General features: G+C 39.0%; 1 protein-coding gene across 2 annotated transcripts in view; it reads left to right on the top strand.

The window, feature by feature from the left end:
• Nucleotides 1–15563, top strand: part of ACVR1 (activin A receptor type 1) — a 131807-nt gene extending 116244 nt beyond the window's left edge. For both annotated transcript variants that reach the window (XM_066345083.1, XM_066345084.1), the window contains exons 10-12: nt 954–1151; nt 14350–14480; nt 15274–15563. In XM_066345083.1, the coding sequence (XP_066201180.1) occupies nt 954–1151; nt 14350–14480; nt 15274–15408 (464 nt within the window). In that variant the 3' untranslated portion in view covers nt 15409–15563. The remainder of the gene's footprint in view (nt 1–953; nt 1152–14349; nt 14481–15273) is intronic.
• Nucleotides 15564–17289: the final 1726 nt, after the last annotated feature.

Below are 17289 nucleotides of genomic sequence, written 5' to 3'. Positions count from 1 at the left end.
CTGCTTACTGCGGCTGAGAGAATGTATGTGCTGTCTCCCTGGCATTATGTGGCCTCAGTAGCCCACACATCCAGAGCCGTGGAGAAGGAGAAGCATTCTCCACAGATGGCTTGAGGGATCCTCAAAGGATTGTTGAGTTGCAAAGATTTACAGGGTCTGCTTGTTCCACTTTGGTATTTTTTTTTCACTGAGTGTTACAGGATCCTTTTCAGTTGGTCTGTTTATGCATCAAAAAATAAATTCCGTTTGCAAATGAGCCATGCGTGTATCTGGTCTAATCGTCCAGTCTGTGGGGAACACCAGGTCTCTCTACTTGAGGCATTCTGAAAGGCGTCATGGTTTTAGGAAAATGCTTCAAAGCTATTTAACTTGAAAGTTGTGCTTTGACTTGAGGTCCAGTTTAATGTTCTCTTTACACATGACTAGAGAGGAGGGCCTGTGGGTTTGGTCAGCACTGCTGTTCAGAGGAGCAGCTCATCCTTTCGGGATGGGGTAGCCCTTGAGTCGTGATAAATTACTTCATTCTCTGCCTCGCACTGTTTGAAATCTGCGTTTGTAGACTAGGGGGAGCTGTGGTGGAGCTTGTGAGCAATTTGCTTCCTGGTAAGCCACTGTGAGGCTCCCTTTTAAGATGTGAGGCTGTTTTTCTGTGGACTTCGAACACCAGCCTCATCATGGTTTGGTGTATTAGTTCATTATTTACCTCGAACTTTTTGTCTCAGACATTCATGTATGTGTTAACTGAATAGCCTCTGACTATTTCTGACTATAGACCATTTTCTGCTCTCACAGAAGCCCTCACAAGGGGCATCTCAGCCCCAGAGGTTATTCTGGGTGTAATGCAACCGTGACCTGGGCACCACAGAGGGTGCTTGTGGTTGGGGATGGTTTAAAAGGCTTCAGCAACTCTGAGGAAGGCAGTGAGCTGACTGACATTGTTGTTCTTCCTGCAGGCCTGGCAGTCATGCATTCCCAGAGCACCAACCAGCTCGACGTGGGGAACAACCCACGTGTGGGCACCAAACGCTACATGGCCCCTGAAGTGCTAGATGAAACCATCCAGGTGGATTGCTTCGATTCTTACAAGAGAGTCGATATTTGGGCTTTTGGACTTGTCTTGTGGGAAGTGGCCAGGCGGATGGTGAGCAATGGTAGGTATCTGATCTAATATAATATTGTCCTTATTCAAGTCCTGTTGATTCTGCTACCCTTAAAAGGGCATGAGGAACATTTAAGTCCACATTGTTCCTGGACTCCTACTTGTCAAGCTGTTGGCATTTATATTTGATTCATGATGGGTAGGTGGAATGCAATGACATTGTATTTTAACTGCATAAGAGGAAACAGTGGTTGAAAAAGAATATTTCTGGAGGAGACTAGTTATTCTTTTGTTTTCTTTTGATTGGTCCATATGTCTCTCCTTCCTTCTTCTCTTCTTCCTTTCATCCCTCCATCCCTCTATCCCTGCATCCCTCCATCCCTCCTTCCCTCCTTCCCTCCTATTCTACCTTTCTTTCTACCTTTCCTCCTTTGCTCTTCTCACAAGTGAGGTTTAATGTGAAAAGAATGCTCAAGTAAATCTAAGGGTGAATTATATTTTAGATATTTTTACTTCAGTTTAGATTATTGAGAAAAGGCTTATTAGGTTGTACATTTAGAATTCACTTCTTTGTAAGAAGCAGGCTGTATAAGTGAAGTTTACCTTCAGGAAGCCCTTATACTGGTACCCTTGTAAACTTTATGAAATGGTGTTGCCTTGGCAGTTAGGGAAGCATTTGTCAATCATTTTTACCAGCGTCCCCTACAATAAACTTTTTCGTACTCTTGCTTTCCATGTATCCAAATCAGCCACAAATACATTGCTCAACTTCAAGTACACTGTATTCTGAAAGCACTAAATATACTCTTTCAATTTGCACATGCCCCATCTACCCACAAAGTAGTTATTATAACAGACTCTTCTGTGATTAACCTCTTCATAACTGGAAATACCTTCACAACTGGAAATCTTATTTCTTAGAGAATGTGTCTGAAATTGTTCCAGGAAACAAAAGACGCTACCATATATTTAGATTAATATTTTTTTCCAAAAGATACTTCACCTTCCTGTGGCCCACTGGAATCTGGAATTTGAAGTGTGAAAGAAAGAATGCATGAGGGCTATAACATCTGTGCTCCAACGCACCTTCCACTAGTATTTTCTTGTAAGGACTGAGATTCTTGGAGCAATTATAGTTTTCCTAAATACACAGCCAGAGAGTAGGAGGTTCTGAGAGGGAAGTGGATCAGGGTAACTTAATATAGTTTTAGTGTGTGATAATTAAGATTAGCATGTCTTCATAGTAGCTTTTTTTTTCTCCCTAGCAACAGAGTATTTACTTTTAACAAACTCTCTTAAGATATCAAAGCTAATGTTTCAGATTAAACATAAACATACATGCATTATAACTTGACAGTTCTTTTTAAGTACTTTTTTTTTTTAATGGAGTCACGAACATTTTCTTGGTAATTATTTCTCAATCGTTGGGAGCTACTGACTTGCATTTTGTTTTATTCAAGCGCCTTGAGAATTGTTTGCAACAGAGAGGCTGTTTTGCTGATTTATAAATTTCTGAACTTTGCTTGAAATTGCACATTGACTTTCTTTCCCCATCCCCTTTCCTATTAATTCTTGAGCTCCTTGGAACTGAAAATCTAATTCTAATTAGTGTATTTTAACAGACATCTTAGAGAAGGATTGGTGTCGTGATAAACCGTGTGATGGGGAACTTGCCCCAAATGAAGAGAAAGCTAATGTTCCGGGGCCGGGCTGGTCGCAGTCCAGCTGTGGGTGTGCTGGAGAGGTGCCAAACAAGCCTGGGAGATGAAAGCCAGCTTGGTGGAAACTTGGGATTCGGGCTACGCAAGAACTCATGTTGCAAACTAGTTCCCTGTGTCAGAGGCATAAACCCAAATGGTTTTTGAAGATCAGCTGTCATTAATGTTCAGTGTGAAATTAGAGTCACAGTTTAAAGTATAGCTCAACAAATGGTAGTTTGCTTGATCTAACCCGTGTTTAACATTATTTTGGGGGGAAAGAATTGACGAAGGGTAGAAGGGAATATTTTGGTTGGTTTTTTATTTATCTTCCCCCTTGCGTCATCATTTAGATTGTTTTCTGTTTCCTAAAATATCGTGGGTTAAGCTTCTGCTCTATGATGTGGTTTTATTTTTTTTTATTTTTTTTTAGGGAGAGCTAAGGGTATGTTGTGTCTCATTTGAAATCAGCTACTGTCCCTTTGCAATGACTAATTTGGTATTTCCCTTTTTCTCTAGTCCCTCTTTTCCATAAATATTCATGTGCTCCCGTGCACGCCACACATACAGAGAAATGCTTAAACTTAAACTTGTAAGTGTTCCACGCTGCTTGCAAACCTATTTTATTAATATTAACATCTTAGTTATCACTACCCCAAAACAGAAATGAGTAGAGTAGAAGAAAATGAAAGTTTGCCCATACATTCCAGCATTCCTGTCTCTCTTCACTTCTTCTTTATGCATGTATAATTGCTTAGTTGTAATCATAATATAGATAATATCCTGTAACATCTTTTTTATTTGTGTGTGTTTTTAATGTTGTTAAGTAGTCTGTTTTTAGTTTAAATGGTCACATGATATTTTATTAACCATTTCCATATTGTTAGAAATCCTGTCTCTTTCATTTGGGGCCTATAATAGACATCTTGGTTCACATAACTTTTCCATTTGGGGAATTAAATCTTAATTTGAAAAAAAGTAGCCTGAATAAGTCAAAGAATGGATATTTTTTATGGCCTGACACATATTGCTAAATTGCTTTTCTTGAGAGTTCCACTATCCCCAGGGTGTGATGTACGTATTTCACATTCTCACCAGCTTTAGGAACTGTCATTAAAAGAATATATATTTTTGAAATTATTGCATATAAAATATACCTCATTTAAATATATGAATATCTTATCTTTGGAAGGTCAGTATAATTATGCATCCTTTGAGTTCCTGAGTCCATTATAAAGACTGATGACCAGGTAGTGTCATCAGTTTTTATAACAATCCTCAGGTGGGCCATGAATACGAAAATATGTTGCCTTTTGTGTTTTTATTGGAATTCTCCATTTATTGGCTACTCCTAATACACCTCATGCTGTTTCTGTACAGGAAATGAGTGTCGGGTCCGTTTCACATCTGAAGATTCCTCAATAGTGTTTTTTGAGTTTTACTTTTTATGTTTATTTAGTTTGGCACTGAATTTCAAATTGGTAGGAAGGAAAACAGTTGTTTCACCTTTACTGTGTGAATTTTGTATATCAATTTAAGGCAGGGTTTGCTTGGATCAGTGGTTCTAAAACTGGAGGGCATATCAGAATCACCTAGTAACAGAATGCTGGCCCAAGCCCAGAGTTCCTGATTTAGTAGGACCGGCGTTGGATCGAGAATCTCCCTGTCTGACAGGGCCCTGCTGAGGTCGGAACGGCTCGACCTGGAACTGTACTCGTGAAACCTCTTGTTGAAAAGGAATACGTTAAATCGGTTTCACCCCAGCCAGGAAATAGAGACTGCCCCCAGCATGCCAACAGAGCCTGTCCAAGGAGGGTGTCCATGACCTGTATCCTGATACTTTACGTGACATTTGCTTTCTCGTTCAAGCTTCTAAGGGGTCCATTTCTCACTTAAGAGTCTTAGGCCTTAGCCTTTCTTTCTAGATTTTTGCTACTTCTCTGACAGTATTCTTCTTTTCTTCTTTTTACAGTTTTGCAGACACATTTGTTTCTGGTAACCTGAGTTCACTGCAGTGTAGGGATTCTGTAGGTAAACGGGAACATTATAATGGGACTTGTGCCATTGAGCTGGGCTCTGATCAGAAACGTCCAACAGCCTCTTCAAGCATCTCTCAGCATGTGCCCTCTTGAGTTTAAAAGTCCTTTCTCTGGAGCTTCAACCTTCGGTGTTAGAGCTTGTTTGGATCTGTTTATACAGAAACTCCATGGTTCTGTTGCTGTGATACTGTGGTCACCTGCTCATAGATTTAAAATCTAAATAAAGTCATCTTTACTGTCCACCCTCCACTCGTCTATTGCCTGTATTATCTCAGCAGCATGAGCCTCTTACCTTTATAGGGCTCACAGCCTACTGTATATTTTAACACAAGGTTTCATTGTGACTTAAATGTCGTATAAATTTGTCATGTCTATGACAGATACACTTCACTATTATCGATAACCCAGTTATTCTTGAAAGTACCCAGAGAGAATCCAGTGCCAGGGTTCTCATCAGAATATATAGTAGAATTTTTGAAAAGGCAGTGCACCCAGATGGTACAGGCAAAGACATTTAAAAAATAGGACATAAACGCTCCTTTGCTGTTTGGTTGTATTTCTGTCTTCCCTTGCTATTTCCCCTTCGGGCTGAAACTGCACATGGGCACTATGAGATGGCAGCTCCTGGGCCTGCCAGAGACAGTGAGACGGAATCATTACCAGGCTCTGAAATCATCCTGTCTGACTAGGTAACTTACATATACTTCATCGTCCAAAAAATATTGATAATAATAATATCCACGTTCAGTAGAGTTCTGATGATTGAGTGAGACAGACCCGTAAGGCTCCCCAGTGCGCGTCTGGCATGTGGCGAGTGCTCCCCAGCCGTGTGGTGGTTGCTGTTAAATTGAGAACGAGTGGGTGGCGGGGGTCACTCCTGTGCTCGCAGAGCTCCGGTGCCCGTTCCCGCCTCTCCTTGAACTGACCCTTCACTCTGATGCTACATTTGTTTCCCCTCAGTGCCCACAGGAGGCCTGTTCTGGACACACTCTTGTTTCACTGGTACTGGCTTTGATTATTTCATGATGGAATCCAGTATTAAAATGTGTCAAAAAGCATTTGTATCTCATAGAAAAATCTTTGCTTGGCTACACTTCTCTCTTACGGGGTAGGGACTAGGAAGCACTGGTTAATAAGCTTATGTTTGGCACACATACTTCGAAAACCCCTTCTAATTAATCCTTGGGCTTGCCAGGGAGCTGCATGTGCTTCTGTCCCTGAGCACAATGAGCTTGTAGACGGAGACCAGGACTCTTATTTTCTTGAGTAACTTAATATCCAGCATATTTCACAGTTTATCTCATTACTACCCTGTATATGAAGGCTTGAACTTGAACAAAGGGAAGAATCATTATATTAGAGCTTTTTATTTTCATATTCATTCATTTCAGTTTTTTATTTTAGATAAGTGGCTCTGGGCAGGAATATGAAGGCAGCGTGGTCAGGAAGGATTCCCCCCACCATACCCCCACTGATTCCCAGAATTTCATGTTCTGTTGGAGACCCAGACCACAGGAGGGAGGTCAGCTGGCTGCTGTTTACTGCACAGTAGTCTCTTTCCCTTGACACTCTTTAGAGCAGCCCTTCTCCACCAAGACAGATATCAGTGTCTTAAACCTTAACAACAGCCCCAGCATTCAGCGAATGATATGTTCTTCTTCTCCCTCCATAACTACCCAATGTTTGGGACTCTTGGGGACCATCTCTCTCTAGCTTTGGGGGCATATGCAAGAGCTAAGACATATTGCTCACAGCTTAACTCAGAGCATGGCTGTGTATCTCCTCTGACAACTAACTGTAATATGAATAAATATTTCTACTAAGGCCTGGCTATACAGTAATCTGTAAACCATTTCTTTTGCTAGGTTACATCGATGAGAATTCCAGTAATAGAAATTACTCTTACAATTTTAACACAGATTTCTGAGTGATGTGCATGGTTCCATGTGCCCATAAAGTGCAGTGGGGATGGAGGGATGAGGACATAGCTGCCACACTTGTACTTTACAGAGCTGTCCTTCCAAATCTGTTCCTGTTTCGGAAAAGGAGTATGTGCCATGGCGTAAGACCAGGCCTCCCAGGGTGTGTGCTATGTTGCGTCACAGGATGCCTGAGAACTGATTCTCTTAATCCTCTGGCAGGGCGGCCAGGTATCAGAAAGAGACCCCTGGGCTCCTGTCACCTCTGTTAGGAGGACTTAGGTTCAAAACCATGAGGTTGCTGGCTTGAGCACTGGTTCATTTGGCTTGAGTGTGGGCTCACCTGCTTGAGCGCGGGGTCACTGGCTTGATTGTGGGATCACAGACATGGCCCGATGGTTGCTGATTTGAGCCCAAAGGTCATTGGCCGGGGCTCAAGGTTGCTGGCTTGATCAAGGGGTCACTGCTTGGCTGTAGCCCTCTGGTCAAGGCACATATAAGAAGCAATCAATGAACAACTAAGGTGCTGCAACTACAAGTTGATGCTTCTTATCTCTCTTCCTCTCTCTCCTTCTCTCTCTCTTAAAAATAAAGTTACACGTAGATTTCTGACTAAGTGAGGGGTTCCCCAGGGGAGGTAGCTGCCTTGGACTTTTTCCTCACCTGTTACCTCGATATGGGGTGTGACTACCCAAAGTTAGGGGGACAGTGAAGAGAAATAGTGTAATGGAAATGAGCATGCTGTGACATGAGCTTAATACAGAATGAGACATATTTCATTGTCATTGTGGTTTGCTGGGGAGAATTCTACAATGTAAACAGAGAGTTGGGTTATGGTCTACCTTTGCCCTTAATTAGCTGTGAACTTGAACAGACATTTTCCTGTGTGGTCCTCCCTTTGTTCTTCTGAAGGAAAGGAAGCTCTGATCTACAGGATTCTGACATCCCATTGGTGCCTCTTTGCTTCGCCTTCAGATTATTCAAAGTATAGTGAAGTCCCTTAAATGCAATTTATAAATCCTCAAAGCTTTCAAACCTCAGAAGTTTTTCATAACTTATTTGGTAGAAAACATGAGCTGAACTCATTTAGCAGTTAGACTTGACGTGAATTGACGTGAGTCTCTATGGCTTTTATTTATTTCATTTAGTGTGACTATTCATATATTTCACTGCAGAAATGTGGTTGTGGGTATTCCTCTTACTCTGCTGGGTATCATATAAAAGACAGTGTGTGCCTTTTATTACTTTTGTGGAATGTAAAAAGCTCCAAATTCTAAAAACACATTTAACCTCAAGGGTTTGGATAGAGGGTTGTGGACATATAATCATTATTCAATTAACTAATATATAGTGTCTTTAATATGCTAGGTGTAGTGTTATGCTCTGGTAAGCAATTGAGCAAAAATAAAAAAAAAATCCACTTTAAAGGTGCTAACATTTTAGTTAAACAAATTATTACAAATTAACCCTTTGAATAGTACGAACGTTCATGTACATCCTCGTGCCTCCTGACCATCCAGAGTATGATCGATTTATTTTAAAAATGTGTAAGGCAACATTAAAAAAAGGCAAATGTATGTTTTTCTTGTTTCCATAAATTGGTTATCAAACAAACATGATTTTAAGTTAATAAAACTGGAACTAAATTCATTTTTTGGAAAAAAAAAACTCACTCCCAGGGGTCAGCAAGCATGAAAAAAACTCACTACTCAAAGGGTTTTGATAGTATACGCCACGATGGTTGACCTACAAGGAGGTGACTGAGTGGGAGAGTCTTCTCAGAAGACAGGAAACAAGAACCGAGTCGTGGATGAGATGACTAGGAGCTACTCAGTTGGACAAGCTCGGGGGCATGTGCAGGTGGAAATGAGAAATAACATCAGTGGTGATGACTCGCACCCCAGGCAAAAGGAAGAGCCGTGGGAAGTTGTAAAGGTGTCCCGTTGATGTAACTGTAAGTAATTCTTGTGGCTCACGCCCAGGTATATGAAGGAAGACAGTGGTGTGGAATGGTTGTTACTGTGCAACGAGCATCAATGGATCACACTGATGGAATACATGTAGAGGAGGGACATGATGAGCCTGTGTCTTGGTTTCCTCCTGAAGATAAAGTGCTGGAGGCAGAAGCACATGGGAGGGAGGATTTGAAGCCCAGAGACCTGTCGGTCACAGAGGCAGCTGTCAAGGGGGTAGGAGATGGGGCCCTGGGGACGATCCCAAGGAACACCTTGTTCCTGGAGACTTGCGTTTCAGAAAGATCTCTCCGGCATATCGTGCTTTTTGAAGTACTACCTAGGAGTTTCTTGTTTATCTGCACGTCAGCTTCATGCTGCCTACTTTAAAGGTGTTGGAACTTAGGGCAGGCAGTAAAGGATTTACTCAGAGTCATGCAGCAAATTAATGGTAGGGATATTGGTTGGTAAAGATATATTTGCCCCAGAGAAGAGAAAACTTTCAATTAGACATATGCCCAGGAGAAAAAAAGATGATTGTATAAATCAGATGCACATGCCAAAAGTTGTGGGGGAGTAGGTTGTGAATAATTTCCCTGATTTTCTTTCTCGTGGCCCTTTGAGTCACACCAGCAGTTTCACATGGAAAAGCAAGGCTTGGCTCGGCTCCTCCTTCCTGACCATCATTTCAGAGCTCCTCTCCCCTGCATTCTGCATCCTTTGTTGTTTGTACCACTCATTTGGCACTCAAAGTACTTGGTATTTTTAGTCACTTTTCCAGAATTCATGCTGTCCTCTTTGCTGGCTCACGAGTTGGCAGTTTGTTCATTGGGTGCTGTCTTTAAGTTTACTTTCTTTTTTGCCTGCTACCTAGATTGTCACTTTCTGTTAGAAACAGGGAACACTTATAAGTAATTTCCTACCTTTACAGCACAAGTTATTTCACAGTCTGGGCTTGACCTGTTCTCCTTACCACTCATGTGCACCGGATTTCAGCCACAAAGACGTCGCTCCATCTCTTCAGCTACGAGGATGAATATCATTTGTAACTCCTTGTCTCGGCCCACTTACACCTCCTCCCCTCCCCGCCTGGAATGCCCCCTCTCTTTGGTGTTTTCTCTTCTGCATTCTCTTTTCTGCCTCAAAAACTCATTATCTTTCTACATCCGCCCAAGCTCTAGCTTCTAGAAAGGTTACGTATACTTCGATGACACCCAGTCGATATCTGGTACTTAATAAACCACACAGGTATTTACCTCTCTCAGACCTACACCGAGCTCCGTGCCCCGCCCTGTCCCTACCTCTAATGCTAGTGTGTAATGTATTTAGCTTTTTCTCGTCTCCCATTTCTATTTTCCTGCCTCCTCATCAGCCACGTTGCATCTGTTTCAGTTTTGTATTCCTAGTGCCAAACACAGCCTCTGGTACACACAGTTTAAGGGATCAGAATGATTGTTGAGTAAATTTAGGAACCAGTAAGTAAAAGTACAATGAGGATTTCTAATCTATGCCTTTCAAGGTATAAAGTAACAAGTAGTGAAGTGAAGAAATTTTCTGAGGCTTTCTAAAATATGATTTCTGTTATCTAAGAAAGACAGAGGGGCTTGTCCTCATCCTCCACCAGATGTTGAGTTCCTTGAAAACCAAGAGCGTGTCTTTTATCATCCTCAGTATTGAATGTGGCGTTCAACACATAGTAGGTACAGAATGTACTTTATATTGATGAAAAGAATTGCTTTCATTCAGCAGAGGGAGTTTCACGCGCCTGGTAGAGTTTAAGCCCAGATTTATTTTATTCAGAAGCATGGCCCGTGTCAGGTGGAAACAGTCAACAATTGACAGATGGTTGAAGAAAGAGGCGTGACTAAGTCCCAGGCGTAATCAATTAAGTGGTCTTTCTTTTTAAACTTGGTTCTTTTTGTTAAAACATGGGGGCATTTAATAAGGTTAACCTATGGTCAATATAAACATAAGGGAACACTTCAGCTTTGTATAGTGAAATTCATTGTTGGGTATCACTAGATTTCATATTATAAAAATCCAGCCATGCGTTTTTCCTTTCTCATTCCTAGGAAAATCCAGCTAGCCTACTGTTCACATTCACATAACTCTTCCCAAGCTAGGCAGGTAAATGACCCCAAATAACTGGCTATTATGTAGTTTTTTTGAAAGAATTGAAGTAGGTTATTAAATATGGTTTCTTTCAGAAAAATTGAAAGATGTGAAAGGGCATATATATCTCTTACATTTTCTATAAGTTAATGTGAACCTTCAAAAGGTATAAATTATCTTGCAGGCCCATGTCCAATTGTATTTTGCATGGTGTCTATTAGTACCGAAAAGAATTAAAATATTTTTGTTTGAATGCTCTGGGATCCTTCCAGGAGAAGCAGGGATGGTCTGAGATGAGCTGTCTCCAGTTGTCTCCTGTGAGCAGTGGTTAATGCCTAATATGAGCTTTTGATGATTTCCTGAGAAAGGTTTTTAATCCATTGATTAAAATACATTACAAATGCAGTTGTGCAGTGTGGAAAAGTTCATCAGACAATAGTATCAACTAGATATTTATTTTTGACATAGTTAAAATATATGCTATTTTAAAAATAAACTCTGTTGTATCTGTGAAGTTTAAGGAAAAAATCTAGCATACTTTAATGAATGCTCCTTATCATGGCTGATCTTTGTGTAGACAGTTTATGTGTATATGAGATTTATAGGAATGAATTTTCACTCTTAAGTAACTTAATGTTTTTGATAAATGAAAAGGGAATTGAAGCTATTCAGGTGGCTTGTAGAAACTAGAAAAACTTATTTACAACTTTTCTCACGGATTCCTCCTGTCTCCCCCAACAACCTGTTAGGTATTTAGGAATAGAAGTTTACTTATTGGAAGGGAAGAGGGCAGTAAATCAGGCAATCCACTGTCCTTGTTGTTAAAACCTTTGATGATAAAAGGAAATTAATGGATTTTCTTGATTTTATCTGTATATAGAGGAAGAATCAATTTTCTAATTCCAAATGATGAAGCTTTTAAAAAAATTGTTGACATACAATATTATATTAGTATTGGTGTATAACCTAGTGATAAAATATTTATATACCTTTCTGTGTGTTCTGTGTGACATGTCTAGCAACTGTCTGTCCCTGTAAGTTATTAGTGATATTACTGACTGTATTTCCTGTGCTGCTCAGGGCAGTCTGTATCTCTTATTCCTCTTCACCTTCTCACCCATCCACCCACCTACCTCCTCTCTGACAGCTATCAGATTGTTCTCTGTATCTATGAGTCTTTCAGGATTTTTTAAAAAAAATTTTACATGTAAGTGAAATTGTATGATATTTGTCTTTCCCTGTCTTGGTTGTTTTACTTGGCATAATACCCTTTAGGTCCATTCATGTTGTTGCAAATGGCAAGATTTTATTCTTTTAATTGCTGAAAAATATTTGATTTCTCTCTCTCTCTCTCACACACACACACACCTTCTTAATACATTCATCTATCAGTGGATATCTAGGTTGCTTTTATATCTTGGCTATTGTAAGTAATGCTGCAATGAATATAGGGGTTTGTATACCTTTTTGGGTTATTGTTTTGGATTTCTTTGGATAAATTACTGAGGCATAAGTAGTTCTATTTTTAATTTTGGGGGGACCTCCAAACTGTTTTCCATAGTGGTTGCACCAGTTTGCAATGTTGAGGGGTTCCTTATCTGCACATTCTTGACTTTTTGATGATAACCAACACTTGTGTGATTCTGACAGGTATAAGGTAGTATCTCATTGTAGTTTCAATTTGCATTTGTCTGATAATTAGTGATGTTGAATATCTTATCATGTGTCTTTTGGCCATCCGTATGTTCTCTTTGGAGAAATGTCTATTCATGTCCTCCACCATTTTTAATTGGTTTGTTTTTTGATGTTGAGCTGTATGAGCACTTCATATATTTTTATATTAAGGATATTAATCCCTTATATATCATTTGCAAATCTTTTCTCTCATTCAGTAGGTTGCCTTTTTGTTTTCTTGATAGCTTCCTTGTGGTACAAATTTTTTTTGCTTACTGTAGTCCCATTTATTTATTTTATTTTTTCTTTCCATTGCCCAAGGATAATATATCTAAAAAATATATTGCTAAGAATGAAGCCAGAACTTACTATTTAACTTTTCTTCTAGAAGTTTTATTGTTTTGGGTCTTACATTTGATTCATTAATCCATTTTGAGTTTATTATTGTTGTATATGGTGTAAAAAAGTGATCTAGGCCCTGACCAGGTGGCTTAATAAATACAGTGTAGTCCCAGCATACTGAGGTCACATACAAGAGGTAATCAATGAGTGCACAACTAAATTTAACAACTAAGTGAAATAGTGAGTTGATGCTTCTCTCCCCACCCCCCTCTCAAGTCAATGGAAAAAAGTTTTTTTTAAAAGAGGAAAGTGATCCATTTTCATTCTGCGCATGTATCTGTCCAATTTTCCCAACATTGTTTATTGAAGAGTCTATCTTTACCCATTGTATATTATTGCCTCCTTTGTCACAGATTAATTGACCATATAGGAATGGTTATATTTCTGGGTTCTCTATCCTGTTTTATAGATCTATGTGTTTATTTGTGGGCCAGTACCATGCTATTTTGATTACTATAACCTTGTAGTATTTTTTGATATCAGGTAGTGTGGTATCTTCCACTTCGTCGGTCATTCTCAATATTGCTTTGGCTATTTAGGATCTTTTGTGGTTCCATACATTTTTGAGGATTATTTGTTCTAGTTCTGTGAAAAATGTCATTGATATTTTGATATGGATTACATTGAATCTGTAGATTACCTTGGATGGTATGGCCTTTAACAATATTAATCCTTTCAATCTATGAGCATAATATATACTTCCATTTATTTGTGCCATCTTCAATTTCTTCAATGTCTTATAGTTTTCTGAGTATAGGTCTTTTACTAGCTTGATTAAATTCATGTGTAGATATTTTTATTCTTTTTGATGTAATTCAAATGAAATTATTTTCTCTTTCTGATAGTTCATTATTAGTACACAGAAGTACAATAGATTTCTGAATATTAATTTTGTAAACTGCAATTTTACTGAATTCGCTTATTCTAATTTTTTTTTTTTAGTGTACTCTTTATCACCTGCAAATAGCAAGTTTTACTTCTTTTTTTCCAATTTGGATGCCTTTTGTTTCTTTTCCTTGTGTGATTCCTATTGCTAGTACTTCCAAAACTATGTTGAATAAAAGTGGTGAGAGTGGACATCCTTGTCTTGTTCCTAAGTTTAGAGGAAAAGTTTTCAGCTTTTCCCTGTTGAATATAATATTTGCTATGGGTTTGTTATATATAGCCTTTATATAATGTTGAAGTATGTTTCCTTTATCCCCAGTTTGAGCATTTTTATCATAAATGGCTGTAGAATTTTGTCAAATGCTTTTCCTGTGTCTGTTGGGATGATAATGACTTTTATCCTTGGTCTTTTCAATGTGATATATCGCATTGATTGATTTGCAGATATTGAACCATTCTCACAGCCCTGGGAAAATTCACACTTCATCATGATGCAGGATCCTTTCAGTGTACTGTTGAATTCATTTTACTCTCTTGCTAAGCCGATAAAATTCTTGTCCATGTATGCAGGTATTGTGGAAGATTACAAGCCACCATTTTATGATGTGGTTCCCAATGACCCAAGTTTTGAAGATATGAGGAAGGTGGTCTGTGTGGATCAACAGAGGCCAAACATACCCAATAGATGGTTCTCAGACCCGGTAAGAGTGCTACTTTCTTAATTTTGTTATCCGCAGCTGTTTGCTTGCTTTTGAGTTTCCGCTGGTATCATTCTTAAGTGATCTGCCTCAACTGTCTATTACTTTCCCTATTTTATGCAGAAAGTCCTTAGACCTAGTTGAGTGGGTTCAGAAAATTGCCTCTTGAAAGAGCCACGGCTGATAGTTCTTGCTAATGAATGATAGTATTCACAAGGATTTGTACTACTGATTAACTTCGGAAATTGGGAGTCTCATTATTATACTAGTAGCCCTAGGACTGCAGTTTGATGTATAAACCAAGATACTGAGCAATGTTTTTAACCTTTTTTCTATCTCTGCGTATCTGAAATTCCAAACATAAGTTGTTCAATGCTAAAGATCCTTATTGTTGCTCTTTAGTAGCAAATCTAAGACATTGATAAATGACCCTTTCTGCACATTTCAGTACTGACTCTGGGTTAGTATTGCTGTGCTTGGTACCCATAAAGCTATCAAGGAGTAATTTACCTGATAGAAATTGTTTATACACAACTTTGCAAATTATTTATTACCTGATAGTATTAGGAGTCCAAAGAACAGATGTCATGAAATTCAAGAGTAGCTTCTTTATTAGTGGTCAAGGCCTTGATTATTTGTTTAAAAACAAGACCTACAGAATTCTGCAAAATGGCTGATACCACTTTAACTTCACAAAACATACAGAGTTCTGCAAAATGGCTGATATATCTGCCCAGCTTCTCTGTCCCCTAAAAAACTACTTTTTCACTGTGGTGTTTGTTCCTTCTCTCCTCAGACATTAACTTCTCTGGCAAAGCTGATGAAAGAATGCTGGTATCAAAATCCATCCGCAAGACTCACAGCTCTGCGTATCAAAAAGACTTTGACCAAAATTGATAATTCCCTAGACAAATTGAAAACTGATTGTTGACATTTTCGTGGTGTCAAGAAGAACGATTTGACATTGTTGTCATTGTCCAGCTGGGACCTAATGCTGGCCTGACTGGTTATCAGAACAGAATCCATCTGTCTCCCTCCCCAAACGGCTGCTTTGACCAGGCAGACGTCTTACCCAGCCATGTGTTGGGGAGACACCAAAACCACCCTAACCTCGCTCAATGACTGTGAACTGGGCATTTCACAACTTCTCCCACTGCAGAGACTAATGTTGGACAGACTCTGTTGCAAAGGTAGGGAACTGGAGGAACACAGAGAAATCCTAAGAGAGATCTGGGCATTAAGACAGTGGCTTTGCATATCTTTCACAAGTCTCCTAGACACTCCCCACGGGAAACTCAAGGAGGTGGTGAATTTTTAATCAGCAATATTGCCTGTGCTTCTCTTCTTTATTGCACTAGGAATTCTTTGCATTCCTTACTTGCACTGTTACTCTTAATTTTAAAGACCCAACTTGCCAAAACGTTGGCTGCGTACTCCACTGGTCTGTCTTTGGATAATAGGAATTCAATTTGGCAAAACAAAATGTAATGTCAGACTTTGCTGCATTTTACACATGTGCTGATGTTTACAATGATGCTGAACATTAGGAATTGTTTATACACAACTTTGCAAATTATTTATTACTGTGCACTTGGCAGTTTGTACGAAACTGCTTCGTGCATTTGTTAAAGCTTATTTTTATGTGGTCTTATGATTTTATTACCAAAATGTTTTTAACACTATACTCTGAAATGGACGTTTTCTTTTATTATCAGTTAAATTCACATTTTAAGTGCTTCACATTTGTATGTGTGTAGACTGTAACTTTTTTTCAGTTCATATGCAGAACGTATTTAGCCATTACCTATGTGACACCACTGAATATATTACTGATTTAGAAGCAAAGATTTCAGTAGAATTTTAGTCCTGAACGCTGTGGGGAAAATGCATTTTCTTCGGAATTATCCATTATGTGCATTTAAACTCTGCCAGAAAAAAAAATAACTATTTTGTTTTAATCTACTTTTTGTATTTAGTAGTTATTTGTATAAATTAAATAAAATGTTTTCAAGTCAAAAACTAAGTTATTTTCAGTGTATAAAAATGATCTGCATAAGATAGAGCATTTTCTAATATGGAAACACTGGAAAGATGTCGGAAATCGGATTTGCTTTTCAAGTCTAGTCGTGACCCTGAGAGAATTTCTGTGAGAATGTCTTCCAGCTTAACTTTGGTATTGGATAATTTGAATATTGTTATGAATTTTGTTTGTTACTTTATGTTTTTGGCTGTGATTTTTATTTCTCGGTCAGTTTTCTCAACTTTGAAGTGAGGCAGACAGACCTGACTGACCCACCTTCCTCACAAGATGCTTGTGAGTATGAATGGGAGGGAGGAGGTCAGACAGGGCATTCTGTTCAGCATACAGCCATGCTGAGTGGAAAGCTGACTTCTGCATCTCACCTTGCTTCTTGAGGAGGGTCCATTGCTGATTTTTTTCACTTACTCTGTTCAACAAGATTAAAAAGGTGGGGTTTAGAGGAGCCCCAAAAGAGAAGAGGTGTGAAGATTCTGAAAAGTTCACCAGAGGTAAGTTAATAATACATTTACTAAAGGATATGTATTAAAGTCATGTGTAACTTTTTAGAAAATTTGTGGTAAAATACACAGAACATAAAATGTATCATTTTAATCATTTAAGTGCCCAGCTTGATGGTTGTGCTGTCACCTTATCCCTCCCCAGAATTCTTTGCAAAACTAAAACTGTACCTATTAAATTATAGTCCCCAATCGCCCCCCCCCCCCCCTTCTATCTCTGGTAATCCTCATTCTACTTTCTGTCTCTAGGAGTTTGACTACTCTAAGGAACTCG

The sequence above is a fragment of the Saccopteryx leptura genome, chromosome 7 (genome assembly GCF_036850995.1).
Source record: "Saccopteryx leptura isolate mSacLep1 chromosome 7, mSacLep1_pri_phased_curated, whole genome shotgun sequence".
NCBI classification, from domain to species: Eukaryota; Metazoa; Chordata; class Mammalia; order Chiroptera; family Emballonuridae; genus Saccopteryx; species Saccopteryx leptura.
Note: the sequence above shows the minus strand (reverse complement) of the source record. Positions and strands in the feature narration are given on the sequence as shown.